This window comes from Capra hircus, chromosome 18 (assembly GCF_001704415.2).
Source record: "Capra hircus breed San Clemente chromosome 18, ASM170441v1, whole genome shotgun sequence".
NCBI lineage: Eukaryota > Metazoa > Chordata > Mammalia > Artiodactyla > Bovidae > Capra > Capra hircus.
In genome coordinates this window covers 49129356-49154944 of record NC_030825.1, presented here as the reverse complement: position 1 = coordinate 49154944, position 25589 = coordinate 49129356, and the positions used below count along the sequence as shown (strand labels likewise).

At 50.2% G+C, this 25589-nt stretch overlaps 1 protein-coding gene across 4 annotated transcripts in view; it reads right to left on the bottom strand.

Annotated features, from left to right (window-relative positions):
- Positions 1–19811, bottom strand: part of RYR1 (ryanodine receptor 1) — a 126705-nt gene extending 106894 nt beyond the window's left edge. For 2 of the 4 annotated variants that reach the window (XM_018062343.1, XM_018062344.1), the window contains exons 1-16: positions 19634–19811; positions 14028–14147; positions 13109–13213; positions 11984–12058; positions 11824–11902; positions 11313–11425; positions 10897–10990; positions 9658–9751; positions 9468–9542; positions 8824–8980; positions 8512–8676; positions 6013–6134; positions 5023–5218; positions 1105–1240; positions 927–1022; positions 724–842 (exon numbers count right to left, since the gene is read on the bottom strand). In XM_018062343.1, coding sequence (XP_017917832.1) covers positions 724–842; positions 927–1022; positions 1105–1240; positions 5023–5218; positions 6013–6134; positions 8512–8676; positions 8824–8980; positions 9468–9542; positions 9658–9751; positions 10897–10990; positions 11313–11425; positions 11824–11902; positions 11984–12058; positions 13109–13213; positions 14028–14147; positions 19634–19681 — 1794 coding nt within the window. In that variant the 5' untranslated portion in view covers positions 19682–19811. The remainder of the gene's footprint in view (positions 1–723; positions 843–926; positions 1023–1104; positions 1241–5022; positions 5219–6012; positions 6135–8511; positions 8677–8823; positions 8981–9467; positions 9543–9657; positions 9752–10896; positions 10991–11312; positions 11426–11823; positions 11903–11983; positions 12059–13108; positions 13214–14027; positions 14148–19633) is intronic. The other 2 variants (XM_018062345.1, XM_018062346.1) reach the window with 1 other exon arrangement.

Sequence of the window (25589 nt, the reverse complement as noted above, 5' to 3'; positions counted from 1 at the left end):
TACGTGGGAGGTCAGGAATCACTGAGAGAGATCGGGGTCAAAGGGAAAGGTCAGGTGAGAAGCGAGGGACCATTTGAGTTGGGATAAGACATCAGCAATGTAAGGAAGGGGAGACTGCAGTAACAGGTGAGAGGTCAGGGGAAGAGTGAAAGGGTCAGTGAGGGGAAGAGCATAGGCATCCAGATGAGGCTTTTAGATTAGTGGAGTGTCTTCAGGGCCCAGGTGGATAACGTAAACATGTGAGGGGTGGTGGTAGTTTAGTGGTTTAGGCACTAAGTCGTTTTCGACTCTTGGGACCCCATGGCTGGCTCCTCTATCCATGGAATTTCCCAGGCAGCAATACTGAAGCGGGTTGCCATTTCCTCCTCCAGGGGAATCTTCCCAACCCAGGGATCAAACCCTTATCTCCTGCATTGCAGTCGAGTATCTGAGGTGGTTAGAAATAATTCTATGGGAACCAGTAGCACTTGTGGCAACATGGAGGGTATCTGTGCAGCTCCCACTGAAGACTACAAAATCAGAAACTGAATAAACTGCTTCAAAGATCTAATGAAGCATCTGATGTGGCGCAGAGTTCATTTAAGAACCACAAGTTGAAGACTCGGTATTGAGATGGAAGCTTATAGCAGGAGAGTCCAGGTAAGAGATAAACTGGGGAAGGGGGACAATTTGAGGGCCATAGGGAAAGGTCAGGGTTCAGAATTCAGGGGATGAGGGGCCAACCTTGTGGTTCCTCCCATGCTTGTCCAGGAGGGAGATGATGGACTTGATGTGGTTCTCTTGGATGATGTTCAGGACTTCCGGACTCTCAATCAGGACACAGTACAGCACCTCCAGGATCCCTGCGCAGGGGCCAGCATGAGAGGCGACACGGATGCAGCCCTCCCCTCCCCCAGTCCCCATCCCCGCCCTGTGGGCTCTCCTACCTGAGGAGGCCTCTAGCCGGTCCAGCTTGCTGACCAGCCAATCCAAGTTGTTAGAGAAGAGGGCACAGTTGGCACGATTGCCACGGATCAGAGAGGCTGAAGGTGGAAAGAGGGGTCAGATCCCAAAGGCCTGGGAACCTGGGGTGCTCCACGGGGAGTCCAGACTGGGGCCCCTTACCCAGGATTTCATAGAGCAGGTTCACAATCTCTTTCCAGGACTCGGCTGCCTCCTCCCCTGCAAATTCAGCGAAGTGGGCAGCAGTGGTGTAGACATTTAGGCGGTCAATGCAATTCAGGACCAAGGAGAGCATCCCCTGGAATAGAGAAAATAGGGGGTCATCACAGGAACCCCAGGCCCTCCCTTCCTTACCTTTCTTGAATTGCTAATTCACATTCCTTCAGTAGCTAGTGACTCTGTGTTCTCAGATCTAAACTAGAGTCACAGGCACTTCTCTGGTGGTTCAGTGGTTAAGACTCCAAACTTCCACTGCAAGGGCATGGGTTCAATCCCTGGTCAGGGAACTAAGATGTCGTAAGGTACAGCCAAATAAATAAATAAATACGTGTGTGCTGTGCTTAGTGGCTCAATTGTGTCCGACTCTTTGTGACCCCCATGAACTGTAGCCCGCTAAGCTCCTCTGTCCATGGGGATTCTCCAGGCAAGAATACTGGAGTGGGTCGCCATGCCCTCCTCCAGGAGATCTTCCCAACCCAGGAATCGAACTGGAGTCTCCTGCATTGCAGGGGGATTCATTACCAGCGGCGCTATCAGGGAAGCCCAATTAAATGCATAAATAATGTTAAATCAGAGCCACCGGCTCCATGTCCACCTTCACTCCTATCTCCCTCTTCTCCTCTCGGCTCCCCAGACCTGACTCTGTCCTGCTCTGCCTCTGTCCCCAACATAACACATCCGTATTAACATCAGGACTGAATCTGTGCTTCTCCTTCCAGCAGCATTTTTTTTTCTTCCTTTCCACTTCCAAGCACCCTACTCCTGGTCCCATTTGGCCCAGCTCACTCTCCATACTAACCATCAGAGAGATGTTTGCCTTCTCTCTCTCCTTTTAAACATTTTAACCTTTTGTCTTCTTTTATTTTGAATTATAACAGATATACAGAAAAGCACATAAAAATGCACAATCAATACTTGATTTTCACAGTAGCTAAGTTCTGTATAGTGGAAGTGAGCACTGAATTAGTGAATCCTGAGAATCACGGCTCAAAGAGGAAACACAGGGGGCATCTCTGAGTCTCTGAGCACAACATTTCCAGCAATCAATACACACTCTTGTTTTATGTGTGTTTCTGTTTAAAGACACCAATTTAATAGATGCTGTTGATCATTAACATTAAAATCACAACCAATGACACTGTAATTCATGTATTTTCTCAGTAAGGTACATCACAGTCATCTCGCACTTGAAAATACTAGACAGCCCTTTGCCACCGTGCTGAGGGGCCATTTTAATCAACAAAATTAACAAAAAGCACAAAAATATGAAGTGTGGCTCTCAATATACCAATATGCAAAGGACGCTTGTTTACAGGTGAGAGTTGAAATAAAAAGGCAGACTATTCAACCTCAACTGGAAACATGGCATCAGCTGACTTAAACTTTTTCCTCTCCGTACGTACATGTCCACAAATGACCACAAATACACTGCAAGTATTGATTTGGTGGGAGAAGGGGGTGAGGGTTACAAATGAATTTGAGCAAGTAGGCATATTTGCAAAGACAGTATCTGCAAATAATAAAGATTAAGTGATTATGGTTTAACAAACAAATATAAAGAACACTTGTGTAACCTCAAAAGAGAGCATTGCCAGCCACCCAGAAGTCACCTTGATGCCCCTCCTGATTACACAACTCTCTCAGCCAGGGATTACTGTCATCTTGACTTGTATGGAAATTCCTTCCTTGCTTCTCTATGTTTACTACCTACGTGTACATTGGTAAGCAGTCTAGTGGCATTTTGCCTGTTTTTGAACTTGATATATACAGTAAGTATTCTTTTGTACATGGATTCTTTTGCTCAATACTAAATTTTAAGATTAAGAGCACTGTGGGACTTCCCTGGTAGTCTAGGGGCTAAGATTCTGTGCTCCTGATGCTGGGGACCCGGGTTCCATCCCTGGTCAGGGAACTAGATCCCACATGCTGCAACTAAGAGTTCAGATGCCAAAACTATAGATCCCGCATGTCACAACTAAAAAGAACCAGCTCAGCCAAATAAAAAAATAAATATTTCGTTTAAAAAAGATGAAGAGCATTGTCTCATGCAGTTGTCATTTGTTCATTTTCATTGCTGCGAGGCATCCACAGCCATCGTGTGGATAAGCCACATTTGCGGATTCATTCCAGCAGTAATAGACAATAAGGCTGCTATGACAACTATTGTATCTACATCCTGGGCTCATGGTAAGAGATGCAGTGCCTGGTGGTAGAGAACGCAACCAGCTGGAGTCACACAGAGTGGTTCAGCCCCCAGCCAGTTGTGACTTTCAAAGACCTAACTCTTCTGTGACTCCCAAAGCAAAAGTCCTCACCATGGCCTGGCCCTGTCACCTCTCTGGGCTCATCCCCTCCCACTCTTCCTCTAGCTCACCAGCTTCGGTCAATTCAGCCTCCTCATTATTCTGGAAAGTCTCAAGCACACTCCCACTTCGTGGCCCCTGTACTTGTTCTAGCTCCCTTCCCTCAAGTGTAGGTGTAGCTGCCTATCTTCATTCAGGTCATCCTCCCTGACCATTCTATTTCATTTATTTTTAATATTCATGTCTTTGGCCAGGTCATAGTTGCAGGAATGGGATCTTAAGTTGTGGCAAATGTGATCTAGTTCCCTGACCAGGGATCGAACCTGCATCCCCTGTGTTGGGAGTACCACTGGACTGCCAGGGAAGTCCCTGACCATTCTACCTTAAATTGCAACAACCCCAGCACTCTCTACTGTTGCCCTGCTTTGTTTTTCTCCTTAGCGTTTATTATCATCATCTAATATACCCTATAATCCTTCTATTTTTTTGATCATTTATCCTCTATGCCATGTCAGCTCCACAAGGACATGGATTTTTCTGTTTTGTTGACAACTATAATCCCTCTGGTATATCTGTTCAATAAATGGTTGTTATTTAATCTCTCTGCGACTCAGTGTCCCATTGTAATTCCCATTGCAATATGGGAATTACAATCCCCCATGGGGTTATGGGGAGGATATCAGGTATACAAAACCCATAACATACAGTAGCTAAATTCGGTAATAATAACCATGGTCAATATAGCATCTTCCATGTGCTGGTACTGTTCTAAACGCTTTGCATATACTAATCCCAAGTCATAAATTTTGTTATTGTTAGTATTATCATTTCTAAGTCTGCCGCCCTCATCAGAATGGGAGCCCCTGAAGAGGAAGGGGGCCCAAGCTGGAAGACCCTAAATGAAAATGCTCCCCAATCACTGTGTGGAAATATCAGACCCTGGGCCTTTGTCCAGCCCCAGCCTCCCACCTATCTCGGCCCCTCCCACTCAGACCTCTCGCCGAGTGGAGACCACCAAGCCTCGTAAAACACAAAATCCCAGCCTCTGACTCAAGCTGAAGTCACTCCTTACACCACCCACCTGATACCCGAAAACCTCTCTGGCCCTGCACCCCACCATGCCCTACTCAGGTTCTGTCCTCTCACTCCGCAGGCTCCGCCCCTGCAGACACCGCCCCCTGAGGCCAGCAGCTCAGCCTCTGACTTCTCAGGCCTTGCCTCCACGGGCTTATCTTGGCTCAGAGCTTACCCTCACCGCGCAGCGTCCTCCCACGAAAGGAAACGAGTCCTGCCCGGGGCCTCCAGGTTCCGGTCCCAAGTGCTTTCACACGCCCCGCCCCTCACCAAAACCACGCCCACCGCTCAGTCCGGACACTCAAGACTCCGCCCCCTCGCGTGTCGCTGATGACCCGCTGCCCCGCCCTGTTCACGCAGGACAGGTCCTTCCTCCTGCCTCGCTTCTCTCAGACCACCGCTTCTCCAGGTCCGGCAGGCTCCGCCCCCTCACAGGCCCCGCCCCCGCGCCCACAGACCACGCCCTCCCGGGCTGTGGCCTCACCTCCTCCTGGAAGAGGCTCTGGCGGTTGCGCAGGCTGCGCAGCTTGCTCTGCTTCTCTTCGTGCTGTAGCTCCTCGGAGGGCGGCTCAAAGTAGCCGATGAGGTCCTGCAGGCTCAAGATGACGCCCTCGAGAGGCAGCGCTGTGCCCGCCGGGGACCCCGAGCCCCTCGGCTTTCCGCTGAAGCTGTCCAGACCCCTGCGGGGACCGCGCACTGGTCAGCAAGGGACCCGGAACACTGCGAGTCCCGCCCCCTCCCACCCCGAGTCCCCACAGGACTCCCACAGATACACCTGTTTAACAGAGTGGGAGACGGAGGCGCAGGGATAGAGAGGCATCGGCCTGAGCTCACACAGTCGCCAAAGGCAAAGCGTCTGTGTAGGACACATCATGCAAGCATAGGTCACGGCTAAGGGATGTCTAGGGTCGAGGGTCTGGGTGTCAGGGGTGTGAAACCAGGTAATGATCAGGGATGGAATGTCAAAGTCATGACTGGTAGAGGACAGATTAGGGGTCAAGTGTATAGCTGTGGTCCGTCGCTCAGTCGAGTCTGACTCTGCCACCCCGTGGACTGTCCACCAGGTTCCTCTGTCCATGGAGTTCTCCAGGCAAGAATACTGAAATGGGTTGCCGCTTCCTTCTCCAGGGGATCTTCCCGACCCAGGGATCAAACCCAGGTCTCCCGCATCGCAGGTGGATTCTTTACCATCTGAGCCACCAGGGAAGCCCAAGAATACTGGAGTAGGTAGCCTATCCCTTTTCCAGGGGATCTTCCCAACTCAGGAATTGAACCAGAGTCTCCTTCATTGCAGGCAGATTCTTTACCAGCTGAGCTACCAAGGAAGCCCCAAGTGTATAGAGGTCAGGAGTTTATCTATGTTAGACATGTGAATGTCAGAGATAGAGATGTAATGGTCAGGCGCAAGAACTCCAGAAGCATGGGGGTCAGGGCGTGGCATGGCCCCCCAGGGCAGGGCAGGCTGGCGGCTCACTTGATGAAGTGGTTGTAAAGGCCGGCAGTGCTGTAGATCATGCGGGCAGCCTGAGACTCCTCGTGCTGACAGCGGGTCAGTGACAGTGCATCGTCCATGTGGCCTTCCTGGTGCAGAATGGCCTGGCAGTGGTGGAACAGAGAAGTCAGGAAGGGGACCCAGTCACTCAGGGCCATGCTCCCCAGACCTCCACCCAGTCTCTAGCCCCCTGACTGCCCGCTTCTTTCACCAGAGCTCTGCCAGTCCCCCACCACCCCTCTCCATCTGCCTCTGTGTCTTTCATCCTCAATCCCTCTCTCTTTTTTCTCCTCTAGCTTTCTCCTCTTTTCCACCCTCTGTCTCTGTCCTCTTTGTTTGTGTCTCTCCACCTTTGTCTCTCTCTCTCATGTCTATCCCACACTGTCTCTTTCTCCCTCCCTCCCTCTCTGTCTCTATCTCCATCTCTCTCTCTGCCTCTTTCTCTTTTCAATTTTATTTATATATTTATTATTTTTGGCTGTGCGAGGTCTTCATTGCGGTGTGTGGGCTTCTCACTCCGGTGGCTTCTCTTGTGGAGTGCAAAGTCAAGGAGTGCAGGCTTCGGTAGTTGTGGTGCCTGGATTTTGTTGCCCCAAGGCACATGGGATCTTCCCAGACCAAGGATCCAACCCATGTCCCCTGCATCTATCTGCAGGTGGATTCCTAACCACAGGACCACCAGGTAAGTCCAAGCATCTGTCTTTCTTTCTCTCTTTTGGTCCCTCTTTGATTTTCACTCTCTCCCTCTCTGTCTCTATCTTGTCCAGGCCAGACCCTCTCCATTTGTATCTCCTATTTATTAACACCCCCCCATCAGAAAGACCTAGTGCACCCCAAACCTAACATGTCCCAGACAGAATGCCTGCACACCTTTCTGGGAGATGAGTCCATCACAGCAGCTGGCTTTCCCCTGAGCTGACCTCCCCAGGACCCCACCCAGTCCAGCAACTTTAAATATCATCCACTTGCCGACCACTCCCACATTCCCTTCTCTGGTCCAGGCCTGTCTCTAAATCCTCTGCTCTTGTATCCAACTTCAAGCCTCACTTTTTTTTACAAACAGGTGCCACTCTCGTCTTCCCACTTATTCACTTAGCAAGCCTATTGCATGTCTCTGTTTTTGGCACTGGGGCCTGTCCTCCTGAGCTGACACTTGGCTGTCCCTGACTCGCTTAATGGCACTTCCCTCTTCCAGCTGCTCAGGACAAAAAGGGCAAAAATAATGGCCTCATCCTTAATCCCTATCCCTTTGACCCTGATATCCAGTCTGGCAGAAAATCCAGTTGGCTCTGCCCTCAAAATACAACCAGACTCTTCTGCCTTTCCTCATTCCACAGAAACGCCTGTGTTATCCGCTGTCACCCCCCATCTCCCCCTTCCCGCCCCATCTCCCTCCTCCAGCTCTGCTCACTCCCATAGTCTGTTCCCACAAGCAGCTCAGGAACCCTGTGAACCTTAGTCAGGCCACCTCCAGGCCTGCTCAGAACTCTCTTGTGGCTCCATCTCATACAGCGTAAAAGTCAAGATTCCCCCCCACCTCCATCATCACAGCCCACAAGGCCCTACACAATCTGTTCCCATCCCCTTTCTGCCCTCATCTCTATAATCCATCCCTCGCTCACTCTCCTCCAGCCAAACTAGATCTCCTTTCTGTGACTGCAACAGACCAACTTCATCCCAACCTCAGGGCCTTTGCACATGCGGTTCCCTCTATCGAAAGTATTAATAGCTTTCCTATTGTTTGGTTGTAAAACTATGTACTTCATTAGACAGTTTAGTCAGTGTCTGAGCATGGGGAAGGCAGGGAGCAGGTCAATCTAGCTTGCCTATTTTTCCATACATACATCCAGAACAACTGGGGTACTCAATACTTGGTTGAATATTATTCTCACTTTGTTACTGTCCATCTTTTTCTTTCCATCTCTGTCTTTTCTTATTTCTTCTCTCTATCTTTCTCTATTTTTCTGTCTTCGCGTCTGTCTATATTTCTCTCTCTCTTCATATATATATATATTCTTTTTTAACTGGACATTTACATTGATAAATATACCCAAATCTTTGTACAATTATCCAATTGATTCCTTTATAATAAATGTCTAACATCAGAATTACTTATGCCAAAAAACATATCTTTTTAGCTTCTGGTATAATTTGACAAAATCCTCCAAAATGTTTCATTTTATTTTCATTCTTCTTTTAATTTATTTTTAATTGGAGGATAACTGCTTTACAGCGCTGCATTGGTTTCTGCCGTACAACAATGAAAATCAGCCATAAGCATACATATTTCCTCTCCCTCTCAAACCTCCCTCCCACCAAATATATAAACTTTCTTTTTTCCTGTGTCTCTCAATCCCAGTTTCTCTCTCAGTCTTTCTTCTCTCAATCCCATGCTCAAACCCTGAAGGTGCAAGCATGACCACCCCCAGCCCCCTTCCTGCCCCAGCCTGCAGCCCACCCCGCCCCACTCCAGGCACCCACCTTTTTCTTGAGCACACCGAGTCGCAGGGCCTTGGGGTCCGGGGCAGCGTAGGTGAGCCACAGGCCTGAGGCCACGTGCTGCACGAAGCACAGTGACTCCCCATACTTGATTTCCGGGGGGCCCATGCCCTCCACGTCCCGCTTGGGAGCCGTATCCAGTTTCTCCTACAGGGGCAGGGGTCAGAGGTCAGCCTCCTCTGCCTGTGAGTTTAATGGGGAATCCCACCCCCGACGAGAGATTGCAAAGTGTGAGGTGGGGCTGGAGTGGAATTTAGAGCTCCAGGTGAGCGCGGGCATTCCGATTGCACCGACCTTGGAGATGCGGAAGCAGAAGGAAGTGGCCTTGGTGTGGGCCTTGCTGGCGTCAACCACCACGAGGCCCTGGTCCTCCACGAGCGCCAGGTACCGCCCAGTGGTGACATGCCGGATGCGGAGTGGCTGGCCCCACCGCAGGTGGCTCCCACTCCAGCTGCAAAGGATAAGGACAAGGTGGGGGTCAGAGGGCCCCCCAGGTCTCCCAGTGGACACCACAGTCTTTGTTGAAACCTTCTCAAGCCCTCTGCCCTGTTCCAGGGGCCCCCAAGCCTTCCTCCGAGCCCTCAGATATTTCTTAGGACCCCCAGGTCTCCCTCAGGAACCCCAAACTTCTCTCAAGCCCTCATCGCTTCCTCGGAGCTTCCCCAGATAATTCTGGTGCACCCAGGTTTCCCAGATCTGTCATTTTCTCCCCTCCACTCCCCACAGTTTCAGTCAGCACCCCCAATCTCCCCCTCAGGAACCCTCACCACCTCTAAGACCCCTAAGGACCTTCACTGCTCCCTTAGGGACCCCAGATTTTCCCTCAGAACCCTCCAGTCTCTTCCTCAGCTCTTCCTTCAAAACGCTCTTCTCCTCCCAGGCCCCCCAGGAACCCCTCACATACCCCTGCAGCCTGCCTCCCCCAACCCAACCCCTACCTGATTCTCAGTGGTTCCAGTCTCCAGAGGGAGCGGGCGTGGGTACACACAGATCCCCCCTCATAGTAGACAAGTCTGGGTACATGGAAGATAGTGAGGTCAAGGGTTCAGGGTCCAGTCCCCCCAGCCAAACTCTGCCACCCACCCCCCAGCCCCAAGACCCCAGACCCTCTTGTCCCCAAGCCCAGACCTGCGCTGGTCCTCACTGTCAGCAGGGGAAATGGTCAGACATTCATCCATGTGTCCATGGAAGAGGCGGAGGACGTGGCCACCGGTCACATAGCCTGGACGAGAAGCAAGGGGAGCTGGAGCCCCATATGGTCTGGAACCAAAACTGGGGGCCTGCCTTCTGCCCTGTGGGAAGCTGGGGACCGGGTTTGGGGGTCTGCAATAGGACATCTGAGTTTGAAGGTACAAAGTGGTAGTCTGAGATTTGGGCTCAGTTTGAGACCTGAGCTGGGGGCATGAGATTTGGGGTCTGAGGTGGGGGATCTAAATTTGGGGGTCTGGGTGTGTGGGGCTGAGGTTGGGAGGTTTGCAGGTCTGGGGTTTAAAGGTCTGAGTTTGGATTTTTGAGATTGGGTCAGAGAATGTCAGCAGAGATTTGGGTCTAATAGTCCCTGACACTGGGGTCTGAGTTCCAGGGCTTGCTTTGGGGCCTGGGTTTAGAAGTACAGTGGTTGGATCTGAAGTTGGGATCTAATTTTGAGTGTTACTTTGGAGGTCTGAGGCTAGTGTCTGCGGTTTGAGGTCTGAGGTTTGAAAGTTTTAACTTTTGGGTGTGAGTCTGGGGAGATAGGAGCTTTGTAGTTACAAGTTAGTGGATTTGAGTATCAGGGTCTGAGATTAAGGCCTGAATTTTGTTATCTGTGACTTGAGTCTCAGTTTGGGTCTAGCTTAGGGCCCTGAGGTTTGAGGTGTGAGATTTGGGGTCAAAGTTTTGGGGCCACAGTTTATTTAGGGTTTTAGCATGGCAGTCTGAACTAGGAAATCGTATTGGAGATTTGAAGTTAAAGTTGGAGGTGTGAGGTTGTTTGGCTGAGTTTGAGGTCTGAATTAGGGGTCTTAGATTGGAGATCTGAGTTTGAATTTGGGGGGCTGGTTTTGGGGGTTGAGGGATAAACTTGTGCTTGCCTTTAGAGGCTTTGATTCTGAGAGATAAGCTCCAAATTTAATGTTTCAAGCTTTGGATTAGAGTTTAGGGGTCTGACCTCTAGGACTTGAGTTTGGCATCTAAGCTTTGGAGTCTGAATTTAGAATCTGGCCATCAGTTTGGAGATTTGAGCTCTAGAGTCTCAGACTTGGGGTCAGTTGGAGATCTAAGAGTGAGGGTTATAATTGGGAGATCTAGATTTGGGGTCTGAGGAGTGATGTTGGAGATCTGCTTTTGGGGGTATCTGCTTAGGGTCTAGAAGTGTGGGGTCCTCACCCTCTTCACAGCCAGAGCAGATGGGGTTCATGTTCCACAGTGTCTGCATGAAGGAGGCGTCAACCTGGAGCTCCCCACTGGCTGTCGACAGGTGCTGGAGGCCACCAGGATGTGGGGGTCAGAGATGATAGGGTGTGAACAATAGTTCCAGAGTCAGTCAGAAACCAAGGTGGAAGCCAAGAAATGGGCAGACAGAAAATTAGAGGTCACAGATCAGGAAATGGAGATCAAGTCAGGAAATGGGGCATCAGAAACCAGAAACTGGATGGAAATCAGAAATTGGATGAAACCAGAAACTGGGAGTCAGGACACTGGGGCCAGAGACCAAGCAAACCCATGATGAGGAGATGGGGTGGATCCCATGAACCCCCAGCCCTGGGGGCAGTAGGTGCTGTGGTCGGGGAGGGACTGCTCACCAGGTAGCGCTCGGAGGAGACACTGACAAGAATGAGGTCATCGCCAACTCGGACTTTCTCTCCTTCTGACCTCTGCTTGGAGGCTGGGTGCGTCGTCCACCAACAGGCCTCTCCTATGGGTGGGGGTGGGAAGGGCTCTCTGGATGCGTGTGTGTGTGCGCCCAGTCAGTCATGTCTGACTCTTTGCGACCCCCTGGACTGTAGCCCACCAGGCTCCTCTGTCCATGGAATTTTCCAGGTAACAATGCTCCTCCTCAAGGCATTCCCAGCCACGAAGCCTTCCAAACCCTCCTCCCCAAACTCTCCTATTTCTTCTGCCTCATAGTTTCCCATTCCCACCCTCAGACTCTCTGCCTAGAGTTCCCCCACGTCTACCCAAGTCTCTCCGTCCAGAATATGTCCATCCACACCCCAAGACTCTCAGTTCCAAAGGTCTGGGGTGCAGACCTGCTGCACCCCAACTCACTGCCTGCCGTGTCCCCATCACACCCTCTTCTTCCAGCCCCTGTACCTATTGCATCCTCCTGAAGCCCCACGTCGAAGGCCAGCTTGTCAGTCATGGAGCGGGAGGTGGTGAGGCAGCTCAGGTACTAGGGTTGGAGCAGGGAGTCAGCCTCCTGGTGGGCATTGCCCCCTCGCCCCCTGCCCCGCCCTCTCCTGGATGCACTCACCATGCCGCTGTGTGCGTGCCGGAGCAGGATGGCATGGCCATACAGGAGTGTCCTGTGTCCCCCACCCTGGGACGACTGTGGGGGCACAGAGGGCGCAGAGTGAGAACAGGCCCCTCGAAACATCTGGCCTACCCGGGGGGAATATGCTCCCCAGAAAACACCATGCTCAGGCTTGGATTCAAAGAGAACTCAGCTCAGACCAGAAACAGATTTTCTGCCTCAGCTTCCCTGCTTCCATGGGGAAGCAGGGTCTGGTCTCTGAGAAGCCTGTGGATGAGGTGTTTTATATTCCCCAAAACCCACTCTGTCCCCCTCGCCTCCTTCAACTTGTTAGCCAGGGCCCAAAGTCACCCAGGGAGCTGAACCCCTCTTCCAGAGATTCAGATACCTAGGGTCACTCAGGAAAGCCCCCGTATCTCATGTTCCACGGACCCTGGCCCCCCTGCTGTCACCCGTCATAACACGTCTGTGCTCCGGTATCATCCTGCCAGTTGTTACACTGGAGCATCGTCCACAGAGACCTGCCCTGTGCTGCCACCACCCCCTTACCCCTGGGCACAAGGAGACTCAGCCCCTCTTGGAGGGGTGGGTACACCCAGGTGCTCAAAGACATCATGCCCCCATCACATGTCCATCACATGCCCATGCTCTGAGGGGGCCATGTGATGGGGCCACGTGATCACATGGCAGACCCACTCCTGGACCAGAGGGGACCCACACTTGGGGCGGCAGGAGGTGATGAGGGGAGAGGTCCCATGCGGAGAAGAGCTGGGAGCGGGGTTGGAGGAAAGGAAAAGAGGAGGAAGGAGCGGGTGGGGGAACAGGGGGCTCAAGAGCCCCCACCCTCTTCCTTCCTGCCTGCCTGGCCTTTTCTGGGCTCCACAGACCTTGACAACCGGGGTGGGGGAGACCCCCAACCCCTATGTGCAGGATGTGGGCCCAAGAGGCAGGCCTGGGGTCAGGAGAGGTGGCAAGAACAGATGACACCCAAGGCCAGACCTACCCACTTATCCAAATTGAGGGCCTGCGGGGGGCAGGGCAGAGAGAGGAAGAAGAGAGGACGGTAAATGACCCCCAGGTCCTCCCACCCATCCCCCCCACCCATCCCGCCCGGAGGAGCCTCACCTCCACGCCGGCCTCCACAGTGTTGGCCAGCATCTCCTGTAGGGCTCGGACAGACAGGGACTGCTCCAGGACGAAGCAACAGATGGCCAGATCGGGGGGTACATTCTGGGGGGCGGGTAGGGAGAGGTGAACGGGGCCTTGAAAGCTCCAAAGTGCTGGTGCACCCCCTGCCCCTAATCGAAATACCCACACCCCGACCTGACCCCAACCCTCCAAGAAGCCCTGCCCTCTGTCGCCCACTTCAGACACCCCACATCCCCGCCACCATCCCAGGAAATACCTCTGTTCTCCTCCTCCTGCACACCCCTTTATCCCGCCCGAACCTCACAGAAGTTTCCACACCCCACCTAATGGCATAGGAGGCCTCAGCAGCCCGCCCCCGCCCCCCGCCCTCCTCCCGCAGACACACTGCGCCCATTCCAACGCTGGAGCCTCCTCCTGGCCCTCCCCGCAGAGAACCCCCACCTCCCGTCATCACCAGCAGAGAGGCCTAGCTCCACAGATTCACACCACCCCGCTGAGCCTCCCACCCCAAGTACCTCAGGCCCCCAGCCGCCTCCTCCGTCAGTCTCCAGATCCCCTCCCTTTCCCAGCCCTGAGACCATCCCCCCCAGGTCACCTCCTCCCTCAGATCCTAAGTACACCTCAGGCTCAGACCCCAAACTCCCTCCACTTCTCAGCCTCCAGCCCCCTCCCTGGTCAGCCCCCTGCTAGCTCCCCCGACCCTCCCGGCCCTTCTGCCTTGTATCGAAGACCCTCCGCACCCCGCCCCTCCCTTTTCAGGCCTCCGCCCACCTCAGACCTCGCCCCTTTCCCTCGTGGGGAGAGCACCCCCTCTCCAGACGCCCCCCCCCCACCCCCTTCTTCAGGTCCCGGCCTCTCTACTCGTCAGCCCCCTCTCCCTTTGTCCCGCACAGACCTGGGCGTTGCTGGTGGGCTCCAGGAAGCAGAGGCGGTTGCCGAAGCCCTCGGCGGCCAGGCAGAGCTTGAGCTGCTCCTTGAGCACCGTGGCGCTGCACTGCAGGACCACCTCGTCGTCCTGGGGGCGGGCGGAGCGTCAGGGGCGGCGCGGCCCCCAGACGCCGCCCCCCGCTCCACCCCTTCCCCTCCTGGAAAAGATACTACTAGTAACGCCCACCCTCTCCAGCTATCCAGTAGGGGCTCGTGTTGAGGGCGCTGCATGCTTCTAAAATCCCCATGAGATCCGAGCCAGTGTCATCCCAGTGTTAAAATACGGAAACTGAGGCTCAATGAGGGGACATGGCTTGTCCAAGGCCAGATGGTTGATAAGAGGAGGAACTGGTATTCGAACTCCAGTCCAACGGTCTCCGGGCTTCCCAGGTGGCGCCCTGGTAAAGAACCTGCCTGCCAAGGCAGGAGACGTAAGAGACGAGGGTTCTATCCCTGGGTCCGGAAGAGTACCAAGAGGAGGGCATGACAACCTACTCCAGTATTCCTGCCTGGAATCATGGGCAATCTCATGGGCAGAGGAGCCTGGCGGGCTACAGTCCATGCGGTTGCAAAGAGTTTGACACGACTGAAGCGACTTAGCATGCACCCACGCCAAGTGGCTCCAGAGGACTCCCAGATGGGGGTCCACAAGGATGGGAAATACGGGCGCCTGGAGTTAAATGGCTTTTAAGCTCAGTGTTCTCTAACTTCTCTTTTGTGTGTTGTTTTAATAGTAGCTATCATTTACGGAGTGCAGTCTAGTGACTCTTGACTGCAGTGCCAGAGCCTGGACTGGATCCTGGATGAAGGGGAGATGCTGTAAAGACGGTATAGAGACAGCTAGTGACAGGTGAATACAGCCTGTGAATTAGATGATGGTATCACAGCCATAGGAAATCTCCTGATTTTTTTTTTTTTTTTTTGGCCATGCCGCACTGCATGTGGAATCTTAGTTTCCCAACCAGGGATCGAACCCATGTCACCTGCATTGAAATCGTGGAGTTTTAACCACTGGACCACCAGCGAAGTTCCCATGAAATCTGATTTTGATAACCGTGCTGTGGTTTTGTGAGAGACCACCAACAATAACCAAGTGTTGGTCACTAAGTTGTATCTGATTATTTGAGGCCCCATGGACTATAGTCCGCCAGGCTCCTCTGTCCATGGAATTCTCATTCCCTTCTCCAGGGGATTTTCCCAACCCAAGGATCAAATCCAGGTCTCCAGCATTGCAGGTGGATTCTTTACCATCTGAGCCATCATCTTCCCCTTTGTAAGAGAGAGTCCTTGTTTTTTAAGAATCAGACACTGAAGGATTTAGGAGTTAAGGTTATCATGTCCACAACTTACTCTCAAACAGTTTAGGAAAAGATATTTGGAGAGACGGAGAGGGAGAAGGGAAGGGAATGCATCTTAACATCTGGGGGAAATGACTGAAGGCCACATGGGAGTCCTTTGAGCTAACCTCACAACTTTTCTCTAAGCTTGAAATAAATAAAAAAATGTAGGTAAAATAAACAACCTTCTGAGATAAGTCCTAGTATTTGAACTTGTGGAAACACGGGCCCAGAGAGGTGAAGTAACTTGCCTGAGGTCACACAGTTGGAATATGGCATAGCTGAGATTTGATCCCAATGCTGTGGTTCTATATGCCACACACCACCTTTATTTTTCTCCATTCAAACCCAGGCCTTTGGCAGTGAAAGTGCTGGACCTCTAGGGAATTCCCAATATGCCTCACTCTTAGAACACTAGACTACTTCTTGATATGTTAGTTGAGTAGCGTATATTCCATTTATAACTAATATAAATGTACTTAGGGGCATGCTCAACACTTTTACTGACAGAGGTTTCAATCAAAACTGATGGGGGGAAAAATACTGATGGAGACTTCAGTGTTTAACTACCAAGTAAGGCAGTGATTATTCCATTTTACAGCCAAGGAAATAGGTTCAAGGAGGTTAGGCGTCCTGCCGGAAGTCACACAGCCCCTAGTCCTTCCAGCAAACCCTGGGCTTCACTCCCCACAGACAGCCCTCTTTCTTTCTGTCCAGCCTGGGAGGAGAGGCCCCAGGACTACTCTGTTCTATAACCCCCAAACCTGACATCCGGGCATATGCTATCTATTCAAAGGGATTGTATGGTTTGCATTTATCAAGCACCTACTGTCTGCTAGACTTCATGCTCAGGGCTTTACATGCATCTAATGAACACTGAGCATCTGTTCTGTGCTAGACACCAACTACGCGTGGATATAAAACAGCAAATAAAGCAGGCAAAATCCCTGGCTGTGGAGCTGACATCCTTATGGGAGATGCAATGAACAGGTGAATCAGGGACTTCCCTGGTGGTCCAGTGGTTAAGTCTCCATGCTTCCACCAGAGGGGGCATGAGTTCAATCCCTGGTCTGGGAACCTAAGATCCCGCATGCTGCTTGGTGAAGGAAAAAAAACAGGTGAATCAATTTATAATTTTAATTTCAGTGATAAGTGCTATGGAAAAAATAACTCAGGGTGATGTAAGTGAGTGGCTCTTGGGGTAGAGATGACATCCGTGAGGGGGGTGAAGTGACCGCCTCTGCAAGGAGGTGACATTTGAGCTGAACCTTGTCTGAATAACAAGAAAGAATCAGGCCTGATCATCTCTGGAGGAAGAATGTTCTAGGAAGAGGAGGCAGCCTGTGCAAAGGCCTGGGGCTGAGGGTGTTCAGAAAAAGCAAGGGAGGGACTTCCTTGGTAGTCTAGTGGCTAAGACTCTGTGCTTCCAATACAGGGGGCCCAAGGTTTGATCCCTGGTCCGGGAGCTAGATCCCACATGCTGCAACTAAGACCTGGTGCAGCCAAATAAATGAATAATTAATTAAAAAATAGAAAAAGCAAGGGAGACAGCCTGGTGGTGCTGCCTTCAAGAGTAAGGGAGAAAGTGGGAGATGAGCTCAGAGAGATATTTGCATGTACCCCTTGAACCCTTAGGGTACATATTGTACTCATTTTCCAGACTGGGAAATTGAGGCTCAGAAAGAAAAATAAAAATCACTTGCCCGAAGTAAGGAAACAGGTAGATGGCCAAACCAAGATGTAAACCAGAGACAGGGAGCCTAATCCCTATGCCAATGATTCTCTAACTTTCTCCTGCATCAGAATGAAGTGGGAGGAGGCTGGCTAAAAAGGCAACTTCCTAGCTGCCCTACTCTCTCCCTCAACACCAAGAGCCTGATTCAGTAGCTCTGGGGTCCGCGGGGAATCTGGACCATTAACCAGCCCCCAGGAGGTTCTGACCTGGGCCAAGCTTTGATGAGCCCCAGCCTGCACAGGGCTGGATGTTGCCACCCATCAGAAGGAAATGAAAGGAATTTGGGGACCATGGCCATCATGCTTAAAAAGTGAAATAAAAGTAGAGCAAGAACAGAAAATAGCAACATGCCCCTCGTGTTCTAGGGCTACCTACATTTTACGAAACTTGTTTCAGTTAAAAATAGGTGTGTGTGAATGAACCTAATTCGAGCATAATTTCATGAACTGGAGGCAACCCCAAAGTCCATCAGCAGGTGAACCAACAAACAAATTGCAGCATATTCACAAAGGAATATTTAGCAACAAAAAAGGAATGAATTCTTAATACATGCTACATAGATTAATGTCAAAAATATTACAGTGTGCAAAAGAAGCAAGACAAATGAGCATATACTTTACATGAAACACTGGTTAGTGACTAATGGAATCTATGGTAACATAAAGCAGATGGGTATGATGATTACTGAAAAGAGCCCAACGGAACTTTCTGGGGTAAAGGAAATGTCTTATGTCTTGATTATGATAGTGGTCACATGGGCATGTACAGCTTGTCAACTATAACACCTAAAATGGGTACAATTTATTGCCTGTCAATTATAACTCGATCAAGTTGACTTTTATAATATATGTGTATAGACGCATGTACTGGGTTGCAATATGAAATTTATTTCTTACCGGTGGGATGAGAGTTTGAGAAAATCACCCAATAACCTCAAAAAAGTTCAGGAAAATGGACCCAGTCTGGGGCCAAGAGATGCCAAGGCCAGGCCTCTAGAACTCAACGCTGGCTACCCAGGCAAGTCGGAGTCCAGTTTTCCTCTTGTGAAAGCAGGAGAGCTGTACCCAGGGGCATCCAGAGATGACACTTCCTGGCCTTGACCTTGGTCAGTCACTCTGCCACTCAGGCCTCGGTTTCCCTCAAAACCCCCAGGGAGATAAACATAGGGCCCTACCTCAGAAGATAGAGCGGCAAGGATATAATTAGATGCCTCTGGAGGCTGAGGCCCTGGGCATGGCGCCTGACATAGAGTGGCTGCTCAAGGGCTCATAGCCATGCCCATGGTCTTATTAGGGCTGGGGAGCAGGGCAGAGCCCAACCCATGATGTCTGCTAAGGGGCTGGGGCTGGGGCAAGCGTCTAGGGTGAAGCTAGGCCTCCTCCCGTGGCCGAATGTCCAGCTGCCCCCATCCTTCACTACCAACCCCAGCTGTTCGTTCCTCCCTCCCGGGAAACCAGAGCTGGCTCACCAGGGTCCTATTCTGGGGCAGGAATGCTGTGTCAGCATTTCCCAGGGCCCGGAGGGGGTGGGGAAGGGCTAGTGCAGGATCAGCAGACCTGGCCCAGGAGCGAGAACATCCCCTCCCCTCTTCACACCCCCACGCCCAGCAGAACCACTGGGAGGAAAAATGGGAAGGACTCTGAGATGGGCAGCCCCTCCTCCATCCTCTCTCCCTGTCCCCTGCCCAGGCCCCAGAAAAACGGTCTATTCTGGGAGGGACACCTGTTGCTCCAATTCTCTGCCCTGCCCCCCACCCCCAGCCAAGGATCAGAGATGCGGGGAGAGACACAGTCTTTGACACTGAAGACGCGGTGTGAAACGCAGATGGCCTGAAGCTGAAGAACAAAGCCAGAGACAGGGAGACAGAGATGGAGAGAGACAGAGGCGCAGACAACCCAAAGAGACAGATCCGGAGAGACACCACCCAGAGACCATTAGCATCCATATTTGACCCTCCTCCCCAAGACCAAGTGGGGGAAGAAAGAAGACCCGGAACCAGAGGGACCCTCAGGAGACCCTCCAGGGCTGGGAGTTCAAAGGAGTTCGGTCCTTCAACCCACACCAGCCCCCTTCCCAAGAATTTAAATAGGTCAGAGTCTGAAGCAAGAAGAGAATTAGGGCTAGGTGGGGGGTGGGGGAGGGGGCAGCTAAATTAAGCTCAGGAACTAGAACCACCTTCCCCAAGTGCCTGCTTCCAGAGAGGTGGGAGGGGGGGTGCTCTCTCAGCGGCCCCGTTCTCTGGGACAAATTGCTAGTGTCAGAGAAGGTGGCGGAAGACACCCCTACTCCCCATTTTGCATTCCCAAATTCTGCTGGTTCTCTGGCAAGGAAGGTAGGGGAAGAGAGAGAAAAACAGAGAAAGAGTGACAGTCACTCAAAGGGACAGAGGAAGGTACCGTGAGTCTCAGTGTCCACAAGCAATCAGGACAGGGAGTTCAGAGACAAAGAGGCACTCAGAGGGACCCGAGAGAGTCCCAGAGACCCCAACACAGAGATACGCACCGTCCGCAGAAACTGGACCTCATCCTCGCCCTCTCCTCCGTCACCCATGATGTCGAAGCCGGAGGCGTCTGAAGTCGGATTGAAGTCGGGGACTAAGAGGAGGGGGCTGAAGGCCGGGCGGGTGGGCTGGGGGCGGGTTGGGGTCGGAGACCTCTGGGGACGCCAGAGGCACCCGCGGGGTAGATGGAACTGCGTGGAGGACTCGTGTGCTGGACAGAGCTGGGAGGAGGTCCCCGCCCCCGGGCTCCCATTGGACCAGGGCGCCCAAGGCCCCGCCCCCAGACGGTGTCCCGCCCACACACTCCAAACCTCTGCCAAAGGTGTGCTTGGGGTGGGGAGGCTCAGGGGGAGTGTCTATAAGGTAGCTACCGTCCGTCCTCCTACGCCATAGCGCCATCGTTCTCTTATTTCGCAGAAAGCAAACTGAGGCTCTGAGTGGCAAAGGCCCTGCTTGATGTCACACAGCAGAGTCGGAATGAGCACCCGGTTCTCCTGGCTTTAAAAATCATCATACAGGGCTTCCCTGGTGGCTCTGGTAAAGAATCTGCCTGCCAGCGCAGGAGACACGGGTTCGATTCCAGGTCCAGGAAGATTCCACCTGCTGTGGAGCAACTAAGTCCATGGGGCACAGCAACTGAGCCTGTACTTTAAAGCCCGGGAGCTGCAACTACTGAGCCAACGTGCAGCAACTACTGAAACCCGCTCCTTAGAGCCCATGCTCTGCAACAAGAGAAGCCACTGCAACGAGAAGCCCGCAGATTACAACTAGAGTGTAGCCACCGCTGGCCGCAACTAGAGAAGTCCACACAGCGACAAAGACCCAGCACAGTCAATAAATAAATAACGAAAATTTAAAATTTTTTTTACAAAGAAACCATCGCACACAATGATTAAGAATAAGCCAGACTGGATCCAAATTCCTGCCTTGCCAGTCTTCTGTGTGACCTTGGATAAGTCACTTCACCTCTCTGCGCTTAGTTTCCTCAATTAGTAAGGAGGATATTAATAGCACCTACCTTACAGGGCTGCTGCAAGTATTAAATTAGATTATTTCCAGCACTTAAAACTGTACTAACACATGGGAAGCTGCTATAGAAAATAGTATGGAAGTTTCTTTAGAAAACTAAAAATAGAACTACCATAAGACCCAGCAATTCCACTCCTGGGTTTGTATCCAAAAAAAAGCAAAATACACTAATTCAAAAAAATACATGCACCCAGTATTCATAGCATTATTTACAATTGCCAAGAGATGGAAGCAACCTAAATATCCATCATCAGATGAATATATAAAGAAGATATGGTGCATATACACAATGGAATACTATTCAGTCATTAAAAAAAGAGTGAAATTTTGCCATTTGAAGCAACATGGATGGATTTGGATGGTATTATGCTAAACAAATGAAATGGCAACCCACTCCAGTGTTCTTTCCTGGAGAATCCCAGGGACGGAGGAGCCTGGTGGGCTGCCGTCTATGGGGTCGCACAGAGTCGGACACAACTGAAGCGACTTAGCAGCAGCATGCTAAGCGAAATAAGTCAGACAGAGAAAGACAAATATTGTATGATATCACTTACATGTGGAACCTAAAAAACACGACAAGCTAGTGAATATAAAAAAAGAGAAGGTTCACAAATACAGAGAACAAATTAGTGGCTACTAGTGGGGGAGGGGCAATAAAGAGGAGGGGAGTAGGAGGTACTAACTGCTGGGTGCAAGACAGGTTCAAGGACATTATACCACATGGGTAATATAGCCAATATTTTTTAATAACTGTACATGGAAATATCTTTAAAATTGTATTTAAAAACTACCTCTACAAGGAAAATCATCTTCATCATCACTATTATAAAAACTGATGGGGAAGGGGTACTAGCCATAGCAGATGTCTTTTGTGCACCTGTTGCGTGGCTGGCCCTGAGCTAGGACCTTTTCACTGCATGTCATTTTTTAATTCTCACAACAATCCTGTTACTATTTACATTGTTTAGAGGAGAAATTAAACGTGTAGTTCTTGCCATGAACGGTTTTAAGGACATGACCTAAACAAATAAGGTACAGCTGCTCCCCATACCTGTAGGTTTCCTATTTGCAGATTCAACCAATTGTATATAAGTTATATACATATACTTAAATTATATATACATATATATTTAAATTCAGGGGCTTTCTGCGTGGCTCAGTGGTAAAGAATCCGCCTGTGATGCAGAAGATGCAGGAGACTCAGTGGGTTCAATTCCTGCGTCGGGAAGATCCCTTGGAGGAGGGCATGGCACCTCACTTCAGTATTCTTGCCTTGGAGAATCCCATGGACAGAAGAACCTACAGAAGGCTGCAGTTCATAGGGTTGCACAGAGTCGGAGATGACTGAAGAGACTGAGCATGCATTTAAATTCAAGAAGTTTCTGAAAAGCAAAACTTGAATTTGGCACAGGCCTGCAACTATTTCCATAGCATTTACACTGTATTAGGAATTATAAGTAATCTAAAGATGATTTGGGCTTCTCAGGTAGTGCTAGTGGTAAAGAATCCGCCTGCCAATGCAGGAGACATAAGAGACTTGGGTTTGATCCCTGGGTCGGGAAGATCCCCTGGAGGAGGGCATAGCAACCCACTTTAGTATTCTTGCCTGGAGAATCCCATGGACAGAGGAGCCTGGTGAGCTACAGGTCATAGGGTTGCAAGGAGTCAGACATGACTGAAATGACTTAGCACACATGCACAAAGATTATTTAAATGTTGCCAGAGGATGTGTGTGAGTTACATGCAAATACTACACCATTTATACAAAAATGGGACAGATTTTCTTATCCGAGGAGGTCTGGGAACCAAGCCCCTACAGTTGCTGAGCGATGACTGTAGTCCTCACAGTAATCTTGGGAAGTCAGTACTTTTATGGTGCTCATTTTCCAGATAAACTGAGCACAGAGAGGTAGAGCAACCTGCCCAAGGTCATACAGAGGCTGAGCCAGGAATTTGACCCCAGAGCCAGGGTTCTTAACCATTTTACTATACTGTCTCTTATATTTCCATAAAATCTCTTAGTTATAGCAAAAAGACACTTTAGCAGAGCCAGGCTACATCCCCCAGAATACTAATCCTCATCTCACCAGGGGCTGCTTGAGCCACCCATGGCCACTAATTGGGCCGCCCTTTATGCAGATGAGGGCCCTGGGCTTTGTAAGTTTGGGAACCCTGAGGGGGGCAACCAGCTCCTTCCTGCTCCTGTGGGGACTTAAGTCCCAAAGTAGGATGCCACACACACCTGGGCCTCCTGCTGGGCAGTTAACTTCTTGCCTCTGGGCCTCAGTTTCTTCATCTGTCCACTAGATTAATTTGGGATAGTTAGGATTGTGAAGATTCCATGAGGAAACCAATTAGAGCCTACCACATGGTAACTGATTGATAAAGGGATCTATTAAAATTATTATTGGGGGATTTCCCTGATGGTCCAGTAGCTAAGGTTTGTGCTCCCAATACAGGGTGCCCAGTGTTCAATCCCTAGTCGGGGAACTAGATTCCATATGCCACATCCAAGAGTTGCATGCCGCAACTAAAAGGTTCTGCATGCTGGAACTAAGACCCAGTGCAGCCAAATAAATAAATATTGAAAAAAAAATTGGGGGGACTTCCCTGGTGGTCCAGTGGTTAGGACTCTGCACCTATACTGCAGGCAGCACAAATTCAGTCCCTGGTCAGGGAATTAAAATCCCACATGCCATATGGTGCAGGGGAAACAAAAATATCATTAACATGAAACAGTATCCATTAAGCTATACAAAACAATATCTTGCAGTTCAATAAAATTATAGTGATAGCTAGAGAGTTGTGTATAATGGACTGCTACATGTTACATAAATACCAATTTACTGATACAACTGTACTATATGGCACACGAGCTTGTACCACATCGTTGGATGGTATAATGCATAATTATATAATTAGATATTTAGGCTAATGTAATTATGTTTTCCAATTACATGTTTATCTATTGTACACTATTTAATGCACACTTGTATATTAAGTATCTAAGATTTTCCTTAGAATTGTGTATATAACAGAAAATTATTCTGTGTCATTGGGCATTATATCATAAGATATTAATAGCATTTCTTTCTCCTGTTAGTCACCATTGCGTGTTTTAGGACCCACCCACATTGCTCCGTGGACATCTTGTCTATGCCTGTTGGAGTTTTGCAGGCCCTTCTGGTGACGGTCTGCTTCTGTTTATTCACCCTCTCATCTGGGAAGGTAACACCCAGGTTGCCCCCAGCTCTCCCCAAATAATGTTGTGGTGAATGTCCTAGTATGTGTCCTTAAGTGGAACCGAGGGATGCACATCCAGGAGCTAAGTGAGGGGGTCACAGCTCTATGCACACGTTTGATTTGACCGTATTGCCAAGTTGGGGCTTCCCTGGTGGCTCAGGTAGTAAAGAAGCTGCCTGCAATGCGGGAGAGCCGGGCTCAGTCCCTGGGTTGGGAAAATCCCCTGGAGAAGGGAGTGGCAACCCACTCCATTATTCTTGCCTGGAGAATCCCATGGACAGAGAAGCCTGGCAGGCTGCAGTCCATGGGGTCGAAAAGAATTGGACACGACTGAATGACTAACACTTTCACCTTCAGTGCCAAGTGGCCCTCAGGAATGGCTGTCTGCTATCAGTACAAGGAGGGTCCCGAGGTCCCCACAGTCCCAACCTCTATTTGGCATTTTTCCAAGGCCTAATTTTTGCCAGACCAATAGGGTGATTCACTGTTCTTTTAATTTGCCCTTCCCTGATCCCTTACCAATAATTTCTAGCATCTGCTCAGGTGCCTGTCAGAGTTTTGGGTCTCCTCCTCACCTGCTCATCCTCTCTGCCCAGTCTTCTACCAGAGTGGCTATCTTTTTCTCTTGCTGACTTGCAGCTGTTCCTTTTTTATATACATTCTAGATATTCTTCTCATTGATTTTACCTTTTTATTTTTGGCTTTGCTGGGTCTTTGTTGCAGTGTGCGGGCTTTTTCTAGCTGTGGCGCATGGGCCCTAGAGCACACAGGCTCAGCGGTTGCAGGTTTAGTTGCTCCGCAGAATGTGGAATCTTAGTTCCCTAACCAGGGATCAAACCGGCATCCCCTGCATTAGAAGGTGGATTCTTAACTACCGGACCACCAGGGAAGCTCCTCTTATTGATTTTAGACATTTTAAATATAGTTTTTCCTCTCTGTCATTCGATATTTGTTCCACAGTGTCCTCAATTAAAAGAAATCTTTATTTGGATGTTATTAAATGCACCCTTTTTCTGCCTCATAAGCTTTTTGTGGTTTGCTTGTGAAGTCTTTTCCTTTATGGTTGCTGGTGTTATTGCTGGTATTAACCATCCCTGAGGGCCATGGAATGGCACACGTATATACTGGTGCCCAGAGCTTTCCGATCTCACTCCTTGATCCTTCTTTGAGTCCAGGAGGCCTGGAGACACTTTCTCACTACGAGCTCAGTTCAGTCAGGGCTGTTACATCACCTTGTGTGAAGCAGGTGCCAAGGAGATTGGCTGAGAGTCACAAACAGCACATCACAGAGAGCATCCTTGAGACTGGAGGAGAGAGAAAAGAAGATGCAGGAGGAGGGAAAGCTGGAGAGGGTCTGAAACCGTATCGCATGGCACGGAATGGAGAAGGTACGAGAATGCACTCTGTACTTGTCTAAATGTTCCAGTTTGAAAAAAAAAAAAATCCATGGTGACTTCTCTCAGTGGAAAAAAGAAAGGAACAAAAATAGACTCCTAGGAACTTCCTTGGTGGTCCAATAGCTAGAACTCTGCACATCCTATGCAGGGTCCTGGGTTCAATCCCTGGTCAGGGGACTAGATTCCATATGCCTCAACCTAGGACCTGGTGCAGCCAAATATATAAATATTTTTTAAAATAGTCTTATATGAGAGCTTTGGTTGAATCGACTCATTTACTAGGTTTGGC